Source organism: Ailuropoda melanoleuca, chromosome 12 (assembly GCF_002007445.2).
Source record: "Ailuropoda melanoleuca isolate Jingjing chromosome 12, ASM200744v2, whole genome shotgun sequence".
Taxonomy (NCBI): domain Eukaryota; kingdom Metazoa; phylum Chordata; class Mammalia; order Carnivora; family Ursidae; genus Ailuropoda; species Ailuropoda melanoleuca.
In genome coordinates, this window is record NC_048229.1 from 23991401 (window position 1) to 24012125 (window position 20725).

Consider the following 20725-nt stretch of genomic DNA (forward strand, 5'->3'; position numbering starts at 1 on the left):
TATACTCCAGGACCAATCCGGAACAAGAATGTAAAGGTGCCCTCTGGGCCAAACCGAACACGTAAATCCCCTGCGCACGCGCGCTTGTAGAAGTGGCCCCACGAGCGCGCCTGGCGGATATTCTAACATCCAGTACTTGCCCGGTCTTGGAGGCCCTTGCACAAGCGCAGAGATTTCCCTGAGGCAAGGCCGCCATGTCTAATGAGGGCAGAAGTCACGCTCGCGCTCTTAGCCCTGCTAGGCCGCTGACTTCACGTTCCACTGCCGCCGGTTTCGAGTGCGGTAGCAGTTCGGCGCCTCTCATTCTTCGTCCAGGTTACGGCCACTTCACAGGCAAGCGCGCGCTGCAGGCTCGGGGAGGAGGAGTGGGCCTGGTGGTCTCGACTGCCCTCCGCTGGTCCTGGGTCCCACGTGCATGCGCGAGTCCCTCTCGAGGGTCGGCCTTCCCCATGCTCGCATGCTCGGGTTGCTGCGGGCCTGAGCCTCCTAGAGGAGACCCTTCCCGGCTTCACCTCTATTCATCCCATGTCAGGGTACCCCCATCATCTCTCTACGACCCCCGCAGCTCCTGCCGCCTCTCATCGCGTGCGGGTCGAGGTTGAGGAGGAGCCCTGGACATGCGGCCAGGGACTGTGCCCAGCAGGTGGACTGGGGGGACAGCCTCCACTCTATTTGATGCATCTAAGTCCTTTGTTGATGCTGAGGTCACTGGACGGCAGCAGGGGATGGCACTGGTGGCGGTGCCGCGGCCGCTCTGTAGCCCCACCCATTGACCAGATGGCTGGCATGAAGAGCTTGTGCCCACAACTTCACCGCCCCCCCCCCGCGCCTTGTTTGGCGACTCCTAAACCTACACCCTGGAGTCGAGCTGGGACATGGACTAAGCCCTGGCGGGCTTCCCAGAGGCAGCGACCGCTGTGGTTGCTCACCCATGCTGGCTGGCAGGAGGATAATGCAGCAGCATCTGGTGGAGTTTTTGTCCAGGGCCGCATGGGGCTCCTCACCACCTGGTGTCTACCTCCGCCTCCAAGGGGATGCTCCCCCTAGCCAGACCCAAAGGGGCCCAGCCACTTGACTTAAGCGGTCCTCGGTAGATCCCCAGTGATCCCACTAGCCCACTCTCTGAGCATGCTCATAGCAGGTGCTCGGCATCTGCCTTATTTGTTTACTGATTGACTAATTTTAAGGGCTAGCCCCTGCCCCTACCCCAATTTCAGGAGTTTCAGACCGGAGACTCTGGGCCCCCTTGGACTGTTTTTTTGTTTGTTTGTTTGGTTTTGGATTCTGTTTTGTTTTGGTACAAAATGGTGGTTTTATTAAAGCACAGGGACAGGACCTGTGGGCAGAAAGAGCTGCTGCCCCCCCTTGGACTCAGACACACCCTGAAGCTGGCCTGAGCATGGGGTTAGAGCCTGGGCTGCCATGGGGGCACAGGAACTGTGTCTGGACGCCAAGGCCCCCAGCCCCTGCAATCTGTGGCCCTTTCCCTGCACTCTGCCCTGTTATGTGCAAAGAGCAGCCTTGGGCCTACCACTGGGGTCTGCAGGGGATGGGGAGGGGGATAAGTGTGCTCCTCCCTGGTCCTGGCAGGACCCTCTCTGATCCTTGGGGGCCCTCCCTGCTCCTGGGGGAGGTCCCTGGGAAGGTGCTAGCTGGGGGAAAGCAGGCAAGCTGAGAGAGGCAGAGGCACCAGTTACCCTCACACTCAGCAGGATTCAAAGGGCAGCTCCCAACCCTGCCTTTCTCCTCAAAAGCTGAGAGGGCCCCATTCCCCTGAACCTCAGTTTCCCCCTTCAGTATAGAAATGAGAACAGAATCAGAGGTGCCTGCGTGTGCTCATTTGGTAGAGCATGCGACTCTAGATCTTAGGGTCATGAGTTTGAGCCCCATGTTGGGCATGGAGCCTACCAAACAAAACAAAAACGGAAGAAAAAGAATCAGACAAGGCCAGTTTGGATCCTGTGCCTGGGCTACTGTGTGGGCTACTGGGCTACTGTCACTTGATAACAGACATCTTTGTTTTTTTGGTTTTCGGTTTTTTAAAAAATATTTATTAATTTAGAGGGGCGCCTGGGTGTCTTAGTCGTTAAGCGTCTGCCTTTGGCTCAGGGCGTGATCCCAGGGTCCTGGGATCGAGCCCCGCATCAGGCTCCTCCGCTGGGAGCCTGCTTCTTCCTCTCCCACTCCCTTTGCTTGTGTTCCCTCTCACTGGCTGTCTCTCTCTCTGTCAAATAAATAAAAATCTTTTAAAAAATTAATTTATTTTAGAGAGAGAAAGAGCGTGAGAGAGGGGGAAGGGGCAGAGGGAGAGACTCCTCAAGCAGACTCCCCACTGAGCGGGGAGCCCAATGTAGGGCTTGATCCCAGGACCCTGAGATCATGACCTGAGCCAAAACTGAGTCGCCCACTTAACTAACTGAGCTAGCCAGGCACCCCCAGTAAATAGACACCTTTATAGACCCTGAAAGAGTGACCTGCTATGCATTGGAGAACAGGAGGGAGTTCCTGGAGTAAAACCCCATAGTGTGAGAAGGGTGTGTGTGTGTCACCTTATGTAGCTAAGAGTCACATACCTCTTGCCAGGCTTGGGGTGGTCCAGCCTCCCCATCTCCAGGACACAGTGGAGATCTGAAGCCTGGCCCCATAGGTCTATGGATGTTGGCACTGTGTTCTTCAGCCTGAAGTGTGGAAAGTCTGCAGAGGCCACCCTCACTTCCTGGTGCATCATTTCCACTCTGGGCTGACCAGCCCTGGCCATCTCTTCTGCCCATTTCTCCATCTGTAAAATGGACAGGATGTTACCTTTCTAGATGTGACATGATGACTAAATGAGTCAGTCCCTGTAACATTCTTTTTTTTTTTTTTTTTTAAAGATTTTTTATTTATTTGACAGAGATAGAGACAGCCAGCGAGAGAGGGAACACAAGCAGGGGGAGTGGGAGAGGAAGAAGCAGGCTCATAGCAGAAGAGCCTGATGTGGGGCTCGATCCCAGAACGCCGGGATCACGCCCTGAGCCGAAGGCAGACGCTCAACCGCTGTGCCACCAGGCGCCCCAGTCCCTGTAACATTCTTAACACAGGGCCAGATGGTGCCTGACAGGCACTCTGAAAATTGTGGGTGCTTTTAACTAATTTATGAAATGGGTTGTCCATTCAGCGGACATTTATGGAACTCTGTTGTGTGCCAGGCTCCAGATGTTGTCCCATCCATCTCCCACTTTAGAGCTACCCCACTTGAGGCCCTAGTTCCTACAGAGCATTGCCCAAATCCTGGTCTCCATATATGGCATAATAAAATGGTTGTAGGCTGTTTTGTTACTCGGCAATAGAGAATTCAGCCCAAGTGTTAGAGCAAGGGGATCGCTGATAGTTGTACAGGCAAAAATGTGGTGCACAGTATACTGTGAAGTCTGTTGTTTGGGTCTGGTCATTTTATAGAAATGGAATAATAGAATATGTGGCCTTTTTTGTCTAGCTTTTTCACTTAGCTCCCCATGCCTAGTCCCACTTTCACCAAATGACCTTGCCTCTTGTATGTGTCATCTGTACTTCATGGTTTTCTTTACACTAGGGTTTCTTAACTTCAGCACCATTGACATTTTTGTCAAGGGATGGAGGGTGGGGCTGTCCTGTGCATTTTACGATGTTTAGCGGCATCCCTGGCTTCCAACCAGAGTATGCAAGTAGCACCCCCCCAGCCCCAGTTGTGACAACTAAAAATGTCTCCAGACATTGCCAGGTGTTCCCCAGGGGGCAAGACTTTCAGTTTGAGAACCAGATTAATATCAACTCAATTGTTTTTGCTTAGATCCATTTATTGATAGGGAAACTTGACAACATCAACCAAAAATGTAAAACCAGCCAGAAGAAGGGAACTCCATGTGTAAACTCCATGTGTCTGAACAGACTACTGTGGTTAAGTTGTGCTTGGTGATGTTGAAGACAGAGGCTCTGGGCTTGCCCTCACTCTGACAAAAGGGAGATGGCTTAGAAAATGTCAAAGATCTCCCAGTGCCTTATGAAGACTGTTCCTTTCCTGCTTGGTGCCGTAACAAATCACCACAAATTAGTGGTTTAAAACAATACATATTTATTATCTTACAGCTCTGGAGGTCAGAACTCCAGTTAAGACTTAGGAGCTAAAATCAAGGTGTAGGCAGGGCTGCGTTCCTTCTGGAGACTCCAGGGGAGAATCTAGGTTCTCTGTTTTCCAGGTACTAAAGGTTGCTCACGTTCCCTGTCTTGTAACCACACTACTCTGACCTCCGCTTCTATCATCAAAACTCCACTGACTCTGATTCTCAGCATCCCTCTTATAAGGACTACTGTGATTACACAGGACCCACCTGAATAATCTAGGATAATCTCCCTATCTCATGATTTTTTTTTTATTACAGATTTTATTTATTTATTTGACAGAGATAGAGACAGCCAGCGAGAGAGGGAACACAAGCAGCGGGAGTGGTAGAGGAAGAAGCAGGCTCATAGTGGAGGAGCCTGATGTGGGGCTCGATCCCACAACGCCGGGATCACGCCCTGAGCCGAAGGCAGATGCTTAACCGCTGTGCCACCCAGGCGCCCCTATCTCATGATTTTTAATCACATCTGCAAAGTCCCTTTTGCCATATGAGGTAGCATATTCACAGGTAGTGGGGATTAGAATGTGGACATCTTTGGGGGTCCATTATTCTGTCTACCACACACATACATTGGACTCTAAATCCAGGTCAGCAACAGTCCCCAGCATGAGGCTGGTGCAGCCACCAAGCAGCTAGTGTTGGGTGTGGCTTGTCAGATGGACAGTCTGGAAGCATGTACAGGGCAGCTGGTAATGAGGATAGGTCAGAGAGAGGCAGAAATCAGCAGGGGACCAGTGGTCAGACAGGTGAGAGCCGACAGAGGGGAGAGAAGGAACCAAGCCTAGAGAGACAAAAGAGGTGACCCACCCCTGATCACTTCACCCACTGAGCTGGCTGCCTTCAGTTCCTGCTGAAATTCCTTTATGTCTCTCACCTTTTAACAGCTTTGAAGACTCTAGGAAATCTGTCCAAGCCATCCAAGGTTCCTCGGCTGCTGGGGTTTGCTTTCATGACTTCTGGCACCCTTTTCCCCTCCTGAGAACTGCCAGCCTCTCCATTTCTCTTTGGCTCTTCCGGATCTTGCTGTTAGGATTCTCAATTGAAGGCCAGCCCCCGGATGGAGGCTCCAGCCCAGGGTGCTGAGCAGGGAAGAGCCCCTGAGGCTGACTCCCAATGACCTGCCTTGGGACTTAGGAGAGACCGAATGTGAAGCCAAGGTCCCTGGTGGAAGACAGCGCTACGATAGTCCCCTCGCAGGAGAGGGACTTGTGAGAAGGGGTGGCAGGTGGCCACACAGTTTTCTAGGGCACAGGCTCCCAGGGCTGTGGCTGCAGCATGAGCCCCAGTCCAGCGACCTGACAGTTCGACGGAGTGGGATTCCTCGTGCGGGAGTCTCACTTCCTCTCCAGTGCCCTGCAAGACCCGGGTACTCACTCCTGAAGCCCTCTGTATGTGATCAATGAGTGTAGGGAGGTACTTTTCTAGTGCTGCTCCCAGCATTAGCCCCACTCTTCCCCGCTACAGACATGGGAGTGGCAGATCATTTCTGGGTCGGACACGGGGAACTGCCCCAGTCCGTCCGGAATGCCGTCTCCTTGGCGACAACGCAAAGTCTTATATCACCTGCCGGGTGTAGACGGCCGCGGTTGCCATGACAACCGAAGTCCTGGGGTTGGACTACGGGGTGCGGCGGGACTACATCACCCAGTAGACCCCGCGAGGGCTCCAGCACACTCTCGCAGCGGCACTAATTCCCCAGTGCCGCGGCGGCCCGAAGGAGGAGGGTGGAAAGCTCCGCGCTGCGTGCGGGGCGGAGACCCGGGGACCCGTGCGGTCCGCCCCCGAGCGAGTAAGTGGCATTCGGCGCGTACCCGTGACTCCAGCCTGCGAGGCAGGGACCTCCAGGCATCAGCGCGCCTTCCCTCCCATCCTCCTGCCCCCCTTACCTTCAGCTCGCGGGCTCTGGGCGGGGGCTGGCGTCGTGCGTTTCCGGTCCGTCGCCCAGGGTCCGGGCTGGCCGCTGCAGGTCGGGCTTTCAGTTCCGGGCGAGCCCGTGGGCTCTATTTGAGGCTGTCGCGTACCCCCGTCTTGAGCGTGGACACTGAGCCCCACATGGGGTGGCACCAGGCCCCGCCGCCGCAACTCCCGGAATCAAGCTCGTACTCCCCCGTTGGCCGACAATGCCTCCCTATCGCCTCTGGTCCCGCGTCCCTGCCTTCACGCGTGTTCGGACACCCGCCCCTCTTCGGTCCCGGTTCCACGGTCCCTTCCGCCGAGAGGCCTAAGAAGCCGTTCTTTCCCGCGCTCTCACGCTGCACTGGTGGTTCTTCAGCGCCCTAACTTCGGTTTTCTCCTTGTTCATCACTCCCTGCCTGCGCTCGTCTCATTCACGGCCTGTAAGAGTCCCCCGTCTGCCTCTGCCTTGTCCCCCGACCCTGACACCGTAGATGGCCTGAGGGCCAGGCCCACGAGAGTGGAGGCATCACGGGGAGCAGAGCGGAGCTGTGCCCGCACTCGGGGTGCTCCTGCGTTACCGGGCTGTGCCCTGCCCGTCCAGCTGTACAGAGGGTTGTCAGCCTCACGGAACTTTTCCCCATGTGCTGTGGTCATGTAGTTCTGCAGGGCTCAGCCTGGGACACATTCGCCTCTCAGCCCCTGCTTGCCCGAAGATGGCTGCTTTGTGTCCTGTTGCCATCCACCAGCAGCCCCGGAGAGCGTTAGGAAGGCTGGGGAACACGCAGGGTGCAGGGCATGCTCACCCAGGGCAGGTGGGAGGTCACTGTCAGAACATCTGGGACCGCTGCAGTGCAGGGTTGGAGACAGGCTCCCAGGAGCCCTTGCCGAGCTCAGCCTCAGATTCCATGGCTGGAGGATCAGGTACAGGTAGGGTAGTTTGAAGGTGCAGGCAGGGAGCAGGGCAAGAGGCAAGAGAGGCAGGGAGACTCAGCCATGGTCCGCGGCTTCCCCTGGCTGTGTCTGATGCTAGGAGGCAGGTTTCTGTCACAGCAGATGGGCAGAGGAAGCCACCTGTGGGAGCAGGGTGTCTGGGACAGTCTGGAGATGCCCTGTGCACGTGGGTAATGGGTGACCCTTGGTCCCCACATTCTGTGAGTTCAGGGTTTCCTCCTGCTAGGTGGGAGCTGCTGCTTTTTCCTGGGACCACCCACTCTTACCCGACCCTCTGCATTAAGCAGTCATCTTACTCCACATTACCAGGGATCAGGAGAGCCTGCATACATAAACCTGCTCATCCTATGAAGGGTGCTGGGCCAGTCTCTGTATTGATTTTCTGTGGCTGTTAAAACAAATTACTACCAACTGGGTGGCTTAAAACAGCAGAAATTTATTCTAGTTCTGGAGGCCAGAAGTCTGAAATAAAGCATCATCAGGGCTCTAGTCTCTGAAAGCTCTGAGGCAGAAGCCATCCCATGCAACGCTCCTGGCTTCTGGTGGTTTTCAGATGTAACTTCGGTTGTGGCTTAATCACCCCAATCTTGGCCTCCACCTCTTCTCTTGCTCTCTTTGTCTGTCTTTCTCTTATAAGGATTCTTGTTATTGGATTTAGGGCCCACCCAGGGAATTCAGGATGATCTCATCTCAAGATCCTTAACTACATCTGCAAATATCCTTTCCCAACTAAGGTCACCTTCACAGGTTCTGGGGGTTAGGGCGTATGTATATATCTTTTGGGGGTGGGGGCACCATTCAGTCCACTTACGCCTTCCTTCAGTGGAACCTGCCATAGTCCTGGGTGACATCACACTCCAGGCCACCCATCCTCTGGCCTGTCCACTGATTCCGTGGTGATTGGCTGTCCTGGGTTGGCCAGGCTGCCTCAGATATGTTCCCCCACCCTGGTAGGTCCTTGGCCTCTGGATTGCTGAGGTTCCAAGAGGTTGTGCTGGGTGCTGGCCTGGGGCCCTGCTCTGGCCACTGTTGTGCAAACCAGGATATGAGGCCAGCAACCATGACCCTGCAGGGACAGCATTTACTGGAAGCCCTGGGGCAGAGGCATGGCAGGCACCCAGGTCCTGTTGTCCCTCACATCTGGGGCATAGCAACTAGTATCATGCCAGAGGGACCCAGATCCCAGCTATGGGGCTTCCAGAAAGTATGACTGTAGGACCCTCGTTCCTCCCCAGGGTTGATGCACAGAAATCTGGGTGCCTGCCTTCCTGCTGCTCAGCACTCCCTGTGGGGGCCCCCTCCTCTCTGTCAGTGGCCGGGGTTCACCCTGGGGTTACAATTGTATGAGGAAGGAAAGGAGTGGTAGTCCCCATATCACTTATGGCTTCCCCAACAGCTCTGTACCCGGCCGCCTGCAAGGGGTCAGCCTGGCTTTGGGGAGGCTGACCAAGGAACCGTGCAGAACCTGCATGCCTACAGGCAGAGGCTGGGGCGGGGGAGAAGGGGTGCAGGGGAGGCTTGGGAGGTGGATGGGATGGGCTTCCCTTGCACAGCCCTCTCTGACTGGCAGTCACCCACCAGAGGGCGAAACTCACACTTGTGAGAGGCAAAAAGTAAATGCTGTGGATGGTGGTGGAGAGCCAGTGGCTAGCCTGGGTGTGGAGGACGGGGCTCCATGGTCAGACAGAACGGGGTGTGAGCTCCCTTGTCAAACCACAACTTCCCATCTGTAAATCAGTGATGGCAGTATCCTGGGGCTTGAGACACCGTAAGGCATCTCCCTGTGCCCCCAGCTTGTTACCCATTAGGTACAGCAGGTGTATCTGACTTCCTACCAAGACTTTTCTTCTTCAGATGAGAGGATTAAGAGCCACTTGGTTGAAGAGAAGTCTGGGTCCAGGGGAGAATGCTGTTAACATAGAGGTTAAGCCTCTGATGTGAAAATGCTGCCTGGTGTACATTCAGCTTGGGCATGTGGGAGAAGTTAATATTTTTACCTAGCAATTTTGAAGACCTTGTTTTTCTCATTACGCAAGTGTCATTAAACACACACACACACACACCCCCTCCATCGCATGCATTACTGTCCCTGTGGCCGGGGCTCAGATGCCGTCCTGGATGTTGTGGGGCAGACTTACTCGGCGGCTCTACAGGGGACAGCTGGGCACGCGGGAGGCAGGGACACTTGGTGCCACGGGTGCATTCCTGTGCTGTTTGTTGCAATACAGTTCATATAACATAAATGAACCATTTCAAAGTGTACAATTTAGGTGGGTTATTAGTATAATTTTTGGTTTTCAATATATTTACTATGTTGTGCAACCATTATCTAATTCCAAAACATTTCCAGCACCTCAATATGAAATCGCATACTCATTAAACAGTTATTCCCCATTGTTCCTTCCCTCAGCCCCTGGCAATCACCTGTCTACCCTTTGTCTCTATGGATTTGCCTATTCTGGATTTTTCACATAAATGGAATTATACAATGTGGTCTTTTTGTGTCTGCCTTCTTTCACTGAGCATAATGTCTTCTGGGGTCCATCCATGTACTAGTATTTCATTCCATTTTATTGCCGAGTAATAGTCCCTTGTGTGGATAAAGCACATTTTGTTTATCCGTTCATCCGTTGATGGACATTTGGGCTATGTCTACCTTTTGGCTGTTATGAAAATGTTACAATGAACGTCTGTGTGCAAGTTTTTGCTTGACTGCCTGTTTTCATTTCTCTCGGATAGATACATAGGAGTGGAACTGCTGTGTCGTGTGGTAACGCCATGTTTCACCTTTTGGGGAGCTGCCAGGCTGCTTTCCACAGTAGCTGGTTGCATCATTTTCCATGCTGTGTGGGAGTGCATTGTGCAATTGCCTTTTTTTCTGCCAGGTCTTCCTGCCCATCTGTCCTCATTCGGACAAAGTCTGAGTGTGGAGAGTTAGCTGGAAGAGGTTAATCAGTTCACCTGCGGTGGGTCCGTGCAGTACAACAGCTTTCCAGTCCCAGTGTATAAGTGACATTTTTTGAAACTTGGACCCCCAGCTTGTCTGCTTTATTTGCACAGCAAGCTCCACATTCTAGAGAAAGCATGTCCCTTGGCCTTCCCTAGGTGGGGCCTTTTAGGACTCTGCACGAGTCATGGCCACTGAGCCTGGGCCCATCAACCCTGGGCATGGTGTCCATGTAGGTTAGATTCCTCTCCATCTGCTGTGAGGGTGGTCAGCACTGGTGGGCAGGTGGGGCCCACAGCTGCTTGCTCCCCAGTTAGCCCATGTCGTTCCCCACTCCTGTTTTTGGAGAGCTCCATAGTCAGTATCTTAAGAAAGACAGGCAGAAACACAATAACAGGGTAGGACAGTAGCCATTTCCCACCTGGAAAGAATATCCTCAGACTCGGGGCGCCTCGGTGGCTCAGTTGGTTAAGCATCTGCCTTCGGCTTGGATCATGGTCCCGGGGTCCTGGGATCGAGCCCCACATCCGGCTCCCTGCTCGGCGAGGAGCCTGCTTCTCCCTCTCCCTCTGCCTGATGCTTCCCCTGCTTGTGCTCTCTCTCTCTGTCAAATAAATAAAAATCTTAAAAAAAAAAAAAAAAGAATATCCTTGGACTCAAATCCACAAGTGTTTGGGAAAGAGATGTGTCCCTCACATCCTCCTGCTGCCTCACTCTGTAAGGGCCCCGTGGACAGTCTGGCCCTGGGGAACCACATGCCATTGTTCAGTGTCAACCAGAAGTCCTGCTGCTGGCTTGAAGTTTCTCACTCTAGGGGCTCTGAGCACCTCTGCTTGGGTCTCAAACTCTAGGTGGCTACATTGTCAGGTGCAGAAACAAAGGCACAGAGTGGTAGATGCCACGGTGGGGAAGGTGTTGGATTTCCAAGGTATTAGCCCCCACCAGTGCCACCCATAGGAGAGAGAGCCAGCAGGGGTCAGTATCCTTATGGGCCTGAATATGGCCCCATAAAATCTTAGTCAATCCAGACACTAAGTGGCTTTGAGGTACAGGTGGAGAAAGGTGGCCTCATTTGTCCTGGGTTGAAGGCCAGACTCGCACAGGCCTGGAAGTTAAAGGAGGGTTGGGAGTTATCACATGTGATTGGAGTGAGGACTGTTTGAGAAACCTCAGGTCACAGTGTGATCCTGTCCTTATTTGCTTCTTTGGAGAATGCCCCAGACTATTTATTCGCTGAACATGTAACCGGATAAACCACCCTTAATGTGGGCCCTTCAGCTTCCTGTGCTCCAGCAAGCAGCCTCCTGAAGAGCAGAGCACTGAAGGCCGAGCTGCTTCTGTGACCCCTCATGATCTGGGGGACGTGTTCAACTCTGCAATTTTCACCTTTAGCCAATTCAGTGTGTCTAATTTTCATTCCCCAACATGTTCGTCCAGAGCACTAAGCGTCAGTCAATTTCTGCCATTGCGGTTGTGATGTCGGAGGGCAGAATAATTCACCAGAGATGGTTGGCAGCAGCACCCTGAAAAGAACCACATCCAGTTGCTCTGAAGTGTCCTTGGCTAAAAATGTATAGAGAGACTGGGTTAAATGCTTCCTGATTCTTTCTAGTTCCAAGTCATGTTAGTTCAAGCCAGTGGTGCCCCTGGGCACAAGCTTGTTAGAAATTTGCAAAATGACAGAAAAGCAACAGTTGGTCAAGGTAGATTGGTGAAAACCATCTCACTAAATAGACTTAAATTTCTGGAACTTCTTCTTTTTTTTTTTAAGAGGGAGAGAGGTAGGGAGGAGCAGAAGGAGAAAGAGAATCGTAAGCAGGCTCCATGCCCAGCACAGAGCCCCACACAGGGCTCAGTCTCACAACCCTGAGATCATGACCTGAGCCAAAATCAAGAGTCAGATGCGTAACTGACTGACCCACCCAGGTGCCCAAAATTTCTGGAACTTTTGATAAAGGAATATCTGCCTTGCACAGGAAAGGGAACAGAGCAAAAGGACAAGAACCTGAACCCTCATGCTCAATGGGGTGTTGATTTACTGTGGGCACATATTCATTCCCCAAACGCTTTTCTAGGCAGGCCCATATTTGTTCTGGAAGTAACAATGTAGGAAGGATTCTCATTCTTACCATGGGTTCTTTAATAGGTCAGTCCTCTGTTAGTGACTGGCATTGATCAGTAACCTAGTCGACATGCAAGTCCTTTCTTTCTTTTCTTTTTTCTTTTCTTTCTTTCTCTCTCTCTTTCTTTCATTCATTCATTCAGATTTTTTATTTATTTGAGAGAGCACAAGCAGGGGGAGCAGCAGGCAGAGGGAGAGGGAGAAGGCGGCTCCCTGCAGGGAGCCCAGTGCAGGGCTTGATTCCAGGACCCTGGGTTCATGACCTGAGCTGAAGGCAGATGCTTAACTGGCTGAGCCACCCAGGCGCCCCTTGTCCTTTTCCTTTCTGTATTCCTACCCACCAGGCGGGACATCTCTGCCTGACGCCTCCCTGTATGTTTGCTGCACATCAGAGTTACCCCTCCCACTCTACATGTTTTAGCTGTCTCCTGCCAAGCAAGGCCCCACCCAGATGGCACTGTTCTGAGCTGCTTGTGTCCTTCAAGATTGCAGACGAATCATTCAGTTTTGTTTCACCTAAATGGCATCTTGATTCATATACTCTGCTTTCCCAGTAAACCATACAAAGAGCTCAGAAAAAGCCACTGTGGTAGGCAGGACAACACCCCCCACCTTCCCCGAAAGATGCGCCTGTCCTGGTCCCTAGAACCTGTGAATATGTTACTTCCCACACCAGAAGGGACTAGGAGGTATAATGGATCTCGATGTGGGAGATGATCCTGGGTTATTTACGGTGGGCCCAACGTAATCAGTGTGTTTGTACAGAAGAGGCAGGAGGGGCAGAGTCTGATGTTCACTGTTGGCTCTGAAAATGGAAGATAGGGCCATGAGACAAGGAAAGTAGGTGGCATCTAGAAGCTGGAAAAGGCGAGCAAACAGATCCTGCCTCTGGGCCTCCAGAAGGAAGCAGCACTGTCGAAACCTTGCTTTGGGACTTCTGTCCAGACCTGTGAGCTAATAAATTTGCATTGCTTTAAGCCCCCAAATTTGTGGTAGTTTGTTATGGCAGCAATAGGAAACTAACAGCCACAGTGAATTTGGAAAGTAATAGCAGGCATCAGGCCTTCTCGGTGTTGGTTGTTGCTGGAATGATCAGGGCCCCCAAGTTCAGCTGTTTACATTTACATTTATCATACCCATTTTGTAGATGAGGCTGCCAGACCTGAGAGAACCAACGTTGCTTGGTAGAAGTGGGGAGGGGCAGACCTGGTGTTCAGCCCTGCTGTCAGATGAGCCCCATCTCTCACCTCCCAGAAGTCTTGGCTAATGGCAGGTGAATAGGGTTGGGCCACGTTAAGGCAGGGAGTCAGAAGGGCATGCTGACAGGAAGCTGGTGGTTGGGAGTGGAGACCTGATTCTGGGCAGTGGGCAGTTGAGCAGCTAGGGTATGCCTTGCTAAAGGGAGGGGCTGCTGAGGTCCCAAGCCAAGGATGATGGTGCTCCCAGCAACTGGTAAAGAGGAGGGAGGATGCTCTCTGGGGCCTCAGTGACATCCTAGACCTTGGCAGGTGTCAGGAGTTGGGGCAGGAGGCTCCAGGGTTCTCACTGCCTGATGTCATTCCTTCTCTTCTTTCCCTGGGCTACGGAAAGCTGGGAGCAACCCCATCAGTCCTGGGATCATCATTTTTTGGCAGTTCCCCCCTCTCCCCTCCTGGGAACTGCCAACTTCCATTTCTCCTCTGCTCTTCCAGATCCTACAGCCAGGACACTCTGTTGGGGGCTGGCCCCAGGATGGAGTCTCAGGCCCAGAACTCCAGGCAGAGGCATCCCCAAGGCAGATCTCCAGGGAGCCGACAGGGGCCAAGAGGAGAGGCCCAACATGGAGCTGAGGCCCCTGGCAGAGAACCCAGCCAAGAGACACCCACCTCAGGAGGGAGACCTACATGGAGGGACAGCAGGCGGCAAGACGGCTCCCCAAGGCAGGGGCTCCTGGAGCTGTAGCCTTGGTGTGAGCCCCAGTCCAGGGACCCGCCAGCATGCAGGAGCAGGACCCCTGGTACAAGAGCCATGTGGTCTCACCTCCTCTCAGGACCCTGACCTAGTCACTCCCCAGGGGCCACATGCTGGGGAGGGCCCCTATTGGTGCCCAGTTGGTACCAGGGCCTCCAGCCATAAGTGCTGCCTGGCGCAGCATCACAGAACACTCCCTGAGAAGTCCCCGGTGTGTGACCACTGTGGGGGCCAGGTGTTGTGCTGGTGCTGCCCCCGGACCCAGCTGTGTGAGGTCCACACAGAGGATGGGTCACAGGAACAGTGCACAGGCACCCAGACCTTCCCAAAGACCCTGCAAGTGATCCTCCTTCCGCAGAGCTTGGAGGAGCTGCCCCAGGCCTGCAGTTGCAGCGAGGACTTTCCCCGGAGGGCCCTGCTGGCCCCGCAGGTGATGACGCAGATGGAAAAGGAGCCCCTCCCGTGCGCCCGGTGTGGAAAGCGCTTTGGCTCCAACAAGCAGCCGCAGATGGCCGAGGGCCCGTTAATGTGTCCTCAGTGCGGGCCGGCCTCGGGTCCCGGCTGCGGTGCCCCTGACCCCCCGGCGCAGCGGCTCTACGTCTGTGACCAGTGCAGCAAGGCCTTCACACGCACCTCGAGCCTGCTGCAGCACGAGCGCATCCACACTGGCGAGCGACCCTATGAGTGCGCGGAGTGTGGCAAGGCCTTTGTGCGCTGCTCCGGCCTCTACCGCCACCGGAAGACACACTCGGCCGAGCGCCACCGCCACCGCCTGGCCCTGGCCCGGAGGTCATTCCTTTTGGGGTGCCCGCCCTGTGGTGACTGTGGCAAGGTGACCCAGGGACCTCCACGGGTGCCCGTTGCCGGGGAGAAGCCCTACGCATGCCCCGAGTGCGGCAAGGCCTTCAACCAGCGCTCGAACCTGAGTCGGCATCAGCGCACGCACAGCAGTGCCAAGCCCTACGCCTGCCCGCTGTGCGAGAAAGCCTTCAAGGGCCGCTCGGGCCTGGTGCAGCACCAGCGCGCGCACACCGGCGAGCGGCCCTACGGCTGCCCCGAGTGCAGCAAGACCTTCCGCGGCTGCTCCGAGCTGCGCCAGCACGAGCGCCTGCACTCGGGCGAGAAGCCCTACATCTGCCGGGACTGCGGTAAGGCCTTCGTGCGCAACTGCAGTCTGGTGCGCCACTGCAGTCTGGTGCGCCACCAGCGCACGCACACGGGAGAGCGGCCGTACGCGTGCGCAGAGTGCGGCCGCGCCTTCAGCCAGCGCTCCAACCTCAACGAGCATCAGAAGCGGCACGCGGGCCGCGCGGCCTCGTGACCGCGCGCGCCCCCGGGCGGCGGGCGCTATTCTCCCCGAAACCGGCAAACGGCTGTAGTCCTTAATTAAACCTCACTTGGTCATCGCTGCGGCCGCAGGCTTCCCCAGCTCAACTTTTTTTTTTTTTTTAAAGATTTTATTTATTTATTCGACAGAGATAGAGACAGCCAGTGAGAGAGGGAACACAAGCAGGGGGAGTGGGAGAGGAAGAAGCAGGCTCACAGCAGAGGAGCCTGATGTGGGGCTCGATCCCATAACGCCGGGATCACGCCCTGAGCCGAAGGCAGACGCCCAACCGCTGTGCCACCCAGGCGCCCCATCCCAGCTCAACTTTTATTGGACCCTTTCCAGCGGGCGCGTAGTAATGGGTTCTAGCAAAGCGCTAATAAACACGGGAATGGAGCACCTGTGTGACCCAGATGCTGCGTGGGCTATTGGGAGTCTTGCTCCGCCTCCCTCGGTGCGCTGGAAAGTGGCGCGGGTGAGGGGTGACTCCCCGGGGGCACAGGCAGAAAATGATGGAGGTAACATTTGAATCCAGGGCCTCTCATTGCACCTTCCTAGGGGGTTTCTTCGGCCCTTGGTAGCCTCGGGGTGTTTGCACAACCATTAGTGTGGTTCGACCCCGCCTCCTCCCTTCGGTCTTTGAGATTTCTCCTCTGGCCTCCCTGGGCCTCCGGAGAGGGGCTCTGCATACCTTGTGACCCTCCCAGGGCCGATGGCCACGGGCTTCGTGCGCAGGGCCTCTGCCTGCGCTCCTCCCCCCACCACCACCCCCCGTGGCTCCTAGTCACTACGCAGAGGGCTCCCCTCGGAAGGAGGGATTCCCTGGCAGCCTTGGTCTGGTTTGCTATTGGCAGATGGGGGCCTCATCCTGTTATATCGAGGCAAGGTGGTCCAGCCAGTGATCCTCTTCTGTCAGAGGACTCCGGGCTGGATGCCATCTTCTGCTGCATGGGAGGAATCAAAGAGTGCCGTGGCCGCCGTATAGGTGGGAGTCCACCAGAGGCCTGGAGCAAGCAGCATGTTTCTTTCATAGCAGCATATATAGTTATGTATGAATATGATTCCAGTTTCCTCCCCACTCCATCCTCCACGCTAATTCCAAAGTGACACTCCCACGGCTCTCCACTTTGGGTGCGCTTACTACATGCCAGGCACTGTGCTGGGCACTCTACCTTTAATCACCCCATTTGATCCTTGCCCTAACTGGGAGAGGAGGGACAACTCTCACTCCATATCAGAGAGCCCCAGAGAGGCCACGTGCCCCAGCCAGAGCTGCCTGAAGGGAGGGCAGAGCTGAGCTCATCATCCGTAGCCTTTCGATCCGGCAGCAAATTCCTTGCAAATCACCCTTCACTTTGTGTCTCTAGGATCTCCCGTCCACCTTGGGAAGGGGAAGACGCACAGGCCCCGTGGGTTAAGGAAGATTTTGGCTCTCCATTCCCAGGCCCAGCTTGCACGCAGGGCACTATTAAAGCCCCTTATTGTGTGCCTGGCCCAGGGCTGGGCACTTTACATCTGCTGCACTCTGCAGTGCTCGAGATACAGTGGACATGGGTGCCATCCCACATCCCAGATGTAGGAGGGATGGGCACTGCATCTGCTTCATCTGCCCTTGCCAAGTTCACAGCAGGAAAAGCCCCTCCTGAGGTCGGGAGTCGGGGTAGGTAGGAAGTGCTCAAAGCTCTCAAGCAGCCACAGAGAGGGGGCAGCCCAGAAACCAGCCTCAGCAGCCCCAAGGAAGCCCACCCTGAAACAGACTTACCGTATAGTATCCTCCACCCTCAACACCCCCCTGACACACACACACAAGCCCAGGTCCTGGTGAATCCAGGATCCACTCACCGATGGCTTAAATCCTCCTGCTCTGCAGTCTCCATCCTTCTTTTAAAGATTTTTTTTTTTAATTTATTTGACAGAGACAGAGACAGCCAGCGAGAGAGGGAACACAAGCAGGGGGAGCGGGAGAGGAAGAAGCAGGCTCACAGCGGAGGAGCCTGATGTGGGGCTCGATCCCATAACGCCAGGATCACGCCCTGAGCCGAAGGCAAACGCTTAACCGCTATGCCACCCAGGCGCCCCTCCATCCTTCCTGAGGGAGGCCCAGCCCACTGTGTCGTCCAGCCAGGTAGTCTCCTTGAAGCCCTCCCCGGTCTTGAGGTGAGGGAGAACAGTCCCTGTCCTGCCCCCACAGGGTAGGACCCAGTCACTCAGTACTCTTTCCACAGAAATCCCCTGAGGCGCAGCTCTCCTGGCCACTTAACATTCCACCCTGGGATGGGGCAAAAAGTTGCAAAGTTGATGTTCACTAACGTCTTTGCAAGTCCTGCAGAAATGAAAACACATGCCCCTAATGTTCTATTCTCAGTATTTCGGGGGTCCATTTTAACTTCTTTTATACTAGTAAACATGAGCGAAGTTTTGCTGGACAGATACCCTGGGTAGTAGAAGGAAGACTGCTGCCACCCATAGGAGAGCTCATTCCAGAAAGCAGAGAGCAGTGTCATGGGGCAAGTATGGAAGGCCATTCAGGAGATGTTGGGAGTCTCCTTCCTCTCATGTGTCCAATATGGGAACCTCAGGCAAAAATGGAACTTTTTTTTTTTTTTTTTTACTGTCCGCACAGAATTCACCCTGGAGAGAAACCCAACTAAAGTGATATCCCCAAGGACAGCTCAATCTTTTACAGACATTCATTCTGGAGAGAAATTCTGTTATTATGAAATCAATCCTTGGTAGACATAAGGGGATTGATGAAAGAGGCAAACTCCACCACTGGTCAATATGCAACGGATGACTTGCAACCATCAACAGGACTTGATAGACTGAAAACATTCAAACCAAAGAGAAACCCAATGGATATGGCAAGTATAATAAAACTTTCCAGGATCAAGCCTCAACACAAAAGAATGCTTTCTGGAGAAAACCTAAGAATGTGACCAGGTGGGCTCAGTTCCACTGCAGTAATACAACCTTAAAGCATACTGACTGAAAACACTAAAACTAACTCCCTGCTCAAACCATACATCACAGGTTGGCAAGGGCACTACTTGTTACGTTCACATTCACTCATCAGGGTCCCTGACAACAGAAAAGTCACTATCTCCAACATGGCTAGCCACTAATATGAAAGATAGGAAGGGACATCTGAGGGTCTCACACCTCTCAATTGAATGCACAACCCAACAGAGCTGCAAGCTACTTCCTCTCACCACTCATTGGCCAAAATGTGTCACATTGAGGGTCTCATGAGGCTGAAGTCAACTGAAGCATGACTGGGGTTAGAGCGTCCACTACCAAGATGGCTTATTCTTATGGTTGGCAAGTCGTTCCTGTCTAAAGGGCCTCTCCATGAGCTCCTGGAGTGTTCTCATGACATGGTAGTTGAATTCCCCCCCAGAACAAGCGATTCGAGAGTCCAAGTCACACACTGTCACTTATGCCATATTCTCTTGGTGACACAGACCATCACTGATTCAGTGCAGAAGAAAACTACACCAACAAGGGTGCGAACGCCAAGAGGTAAGGATCATTGGCAGCCCTCTTGAAGGCTGGTTACTACACCATTTAGGAAGCATGCGGAAAAGCTTTTGCTGGTAGTCCAACTTCATCAAGCACCAGGAAGTCCATAAGGGCAAAGACTTGAGTGGGTACTGGGAAGACCAGGAGTATAGGAGCCTCTGAGCCCAGTCAAAACCAGGGACTTCATGCTGGGGAGAACCCTTGAGTGTGTAAGGGGTATGAGGAGGCCCTTGGGAGAGGTCAAGTACAATGGACTATACTGGACCGTGAGTGCTGCCAAGATCAACCTCAATATATAGGGAACATTGTGGTACAAATGGACTAAAATGCCCCATAATCCTCTTTTCTCTTCCTGGATCCACAAAACTACATTTCTCAGGCTTCCTGCAGTTACACAGCGTCACACAATTGAGTTCTGGCTAATGGAATGTGGGCAGAAGTGATGATAACATAAAATGGCCTACATCATCTTTTTTGCTTGTTTCATCAGCCAGCTGGACAGAGGAGATTCAGCAGAAAATTCTGAGGAGGGTGCGCCTGGGTGGCACAGCGGTTAAGCGTCTGCCTTCAGCTCAGGGCGTGATCCCGGCGTTATGGGATCGAGTCCCACATCAGGCTCTTCTGCTATGAGCCTGCTTCTTCCTCTCCCACTCCCCCTGCTTGTGTTCCCTCTCTCGCTGGCTGTCTCTATCTCTGTTGAATAAATAAATAAAATCTTAAAAAAAAAAAAAAGAAAATTCTGAGGAGGATGTAAGGAATAGCAAAGACCCAAGATAGAAGGAGCCTGGGTCCCTGAATCAAGGACAGCCTTCTGGGAGGGTCACTTGACCACTTCACACTGTGCCATGAGCAAAAAAGACATCTGTATAGTGTTGAGCCATTGAGATCCTGGGATTGTTACTGCAGTTATAGTTACCAGCTGTTAAAGGATACATCTTTTTGTTTGTCTGTTTAAAATTTATTTATTTGAGAGAGAGAGAAAGCATAGGGGGGAGAAGCAGAGGGAGGGGGAGAAAGAAACTCAAACAGACTCCATGCTGAGGAAACAGCCTGATGTGGGGTTTGATCCCAGGACCCTGAGATCATGACCTGAGTAGAAACCAGAGATCAAGACACTTAACGACTGAGCTACCCAGATGCCCCAGATACATCTTTTTTTTAAGTTTTTTTTTATAATTTTTTGTTGTTGTTTTTAAAGATTTTATTTATTTATTCGACAGAGAGAGAGACAGCCAGCGAGAGAGGGAACACAAGCAGGGGGAGCGGGAGAGGAAGAAGCAGGCTCACAGCGGAGGAGCCTGATGTGGGGCTCGATCCCATAACGCCGGGATCACGCCCTGAGCCGAAGGCAGACGCTTAACCGCTGTGCCACCCAGGCGCCCCTTAAGTTTTTTTTTTAAACTTTTTAAAAAACTGAAATCGTGACTCTTGTGCAAATATGAAATGAACATGTGTCGAATATTTTATCAGTAAGATGTTAGAACCAGTTTTTTGAAGATGGAGAAGGGACCATAAGCAAGGAATACAAAGAATGCAGTTACAGATGCTGAAAAAGGCAAAGATCTGGATTCTCCCCTAGGACCTCCAGAAGGACATCAGCCCTGCTGACACTTTGATTTCAGTTCACTGATACTGATTTCAAGCGTCTGGCACCAGAACTGTGAAAAAATACACTTCCATTGTTTTAAGCTATAAGTTTGTGGTAATTTGTTACAGGAGCCATAGGAAACTCATACACTGTCCTTCATTCTCCTTCTCATATGGGCTCCATTGTCTGACAAGTTCTCCCTTCATGGGGACAAGAAGGCTGCAGCTGTACTAACTGACAGCTAATCACGGTTCGAAATTCCATAGAAAATAGAAGCGCTAATAGT

General features: G+C 53.2%; 1 protein-coding gene across 4 annotated transcripts; it reads left to right on the forward strand.

Moving 5' to 3' along the window:
• Window positions 1-135: 135 nt before the first annotated feature.
• On the forward strand, window positions 136-19468 carry ZNF837 (zinc finger protein 837). 4 transcript variants are annotated; one of them, XM_034639371.1, is made up of 3 exons: window positions 5293-5928; window positions 13747-15153; window positions 17956-19468. In XM_034639371.1, exons 1-3 carry the CDS (start codon window positions 5664-5666, stop codon window positions 18066-18068), a joined length of 1785 nt encoding a protein of 594 aa, XP_034495262.1. In that variant the 5' UTR covers window positions 5293-5663; the 3' UTR covers window positions 18069-19468. The 4 variants fall into 4 exon arrangements, with proteins under 4 accessions (XP_034495263.1, XP_034495262.1, XP_019663379.2 ...); XM_034639372.1 differs by lacking the exons at window positions 5293-5928; window positions 17956-19468 and adding an exon at window positions 136-333 and having other exon boundaries at window positions 13747-17945; XM_019807820.2 differs by lacking the exon at window positions 17956-19468 and having other exon boundaries at window positions 13747-15513.
• Window positions 19469-20725: the final 1257 nt, after the last annotated feature.

Bases quoted from the DNA above. Each gene is read 5' to 3' on its own strand.
- ZNF837 (XM_019807820.2), top strand. From the start codon at position 5,664: ATGCCGTCTCCTTGGCGACAACGCAAAGTCTTATATCACCTGCCGGGT. The intron at 5,929-13,746 runs GTAAGTGGCATT...CTGCTCTTCCAG, and splicing joins TGCGGTCCGCCCCCGAGCGA to ATCCTACAGCCAGGACACTC.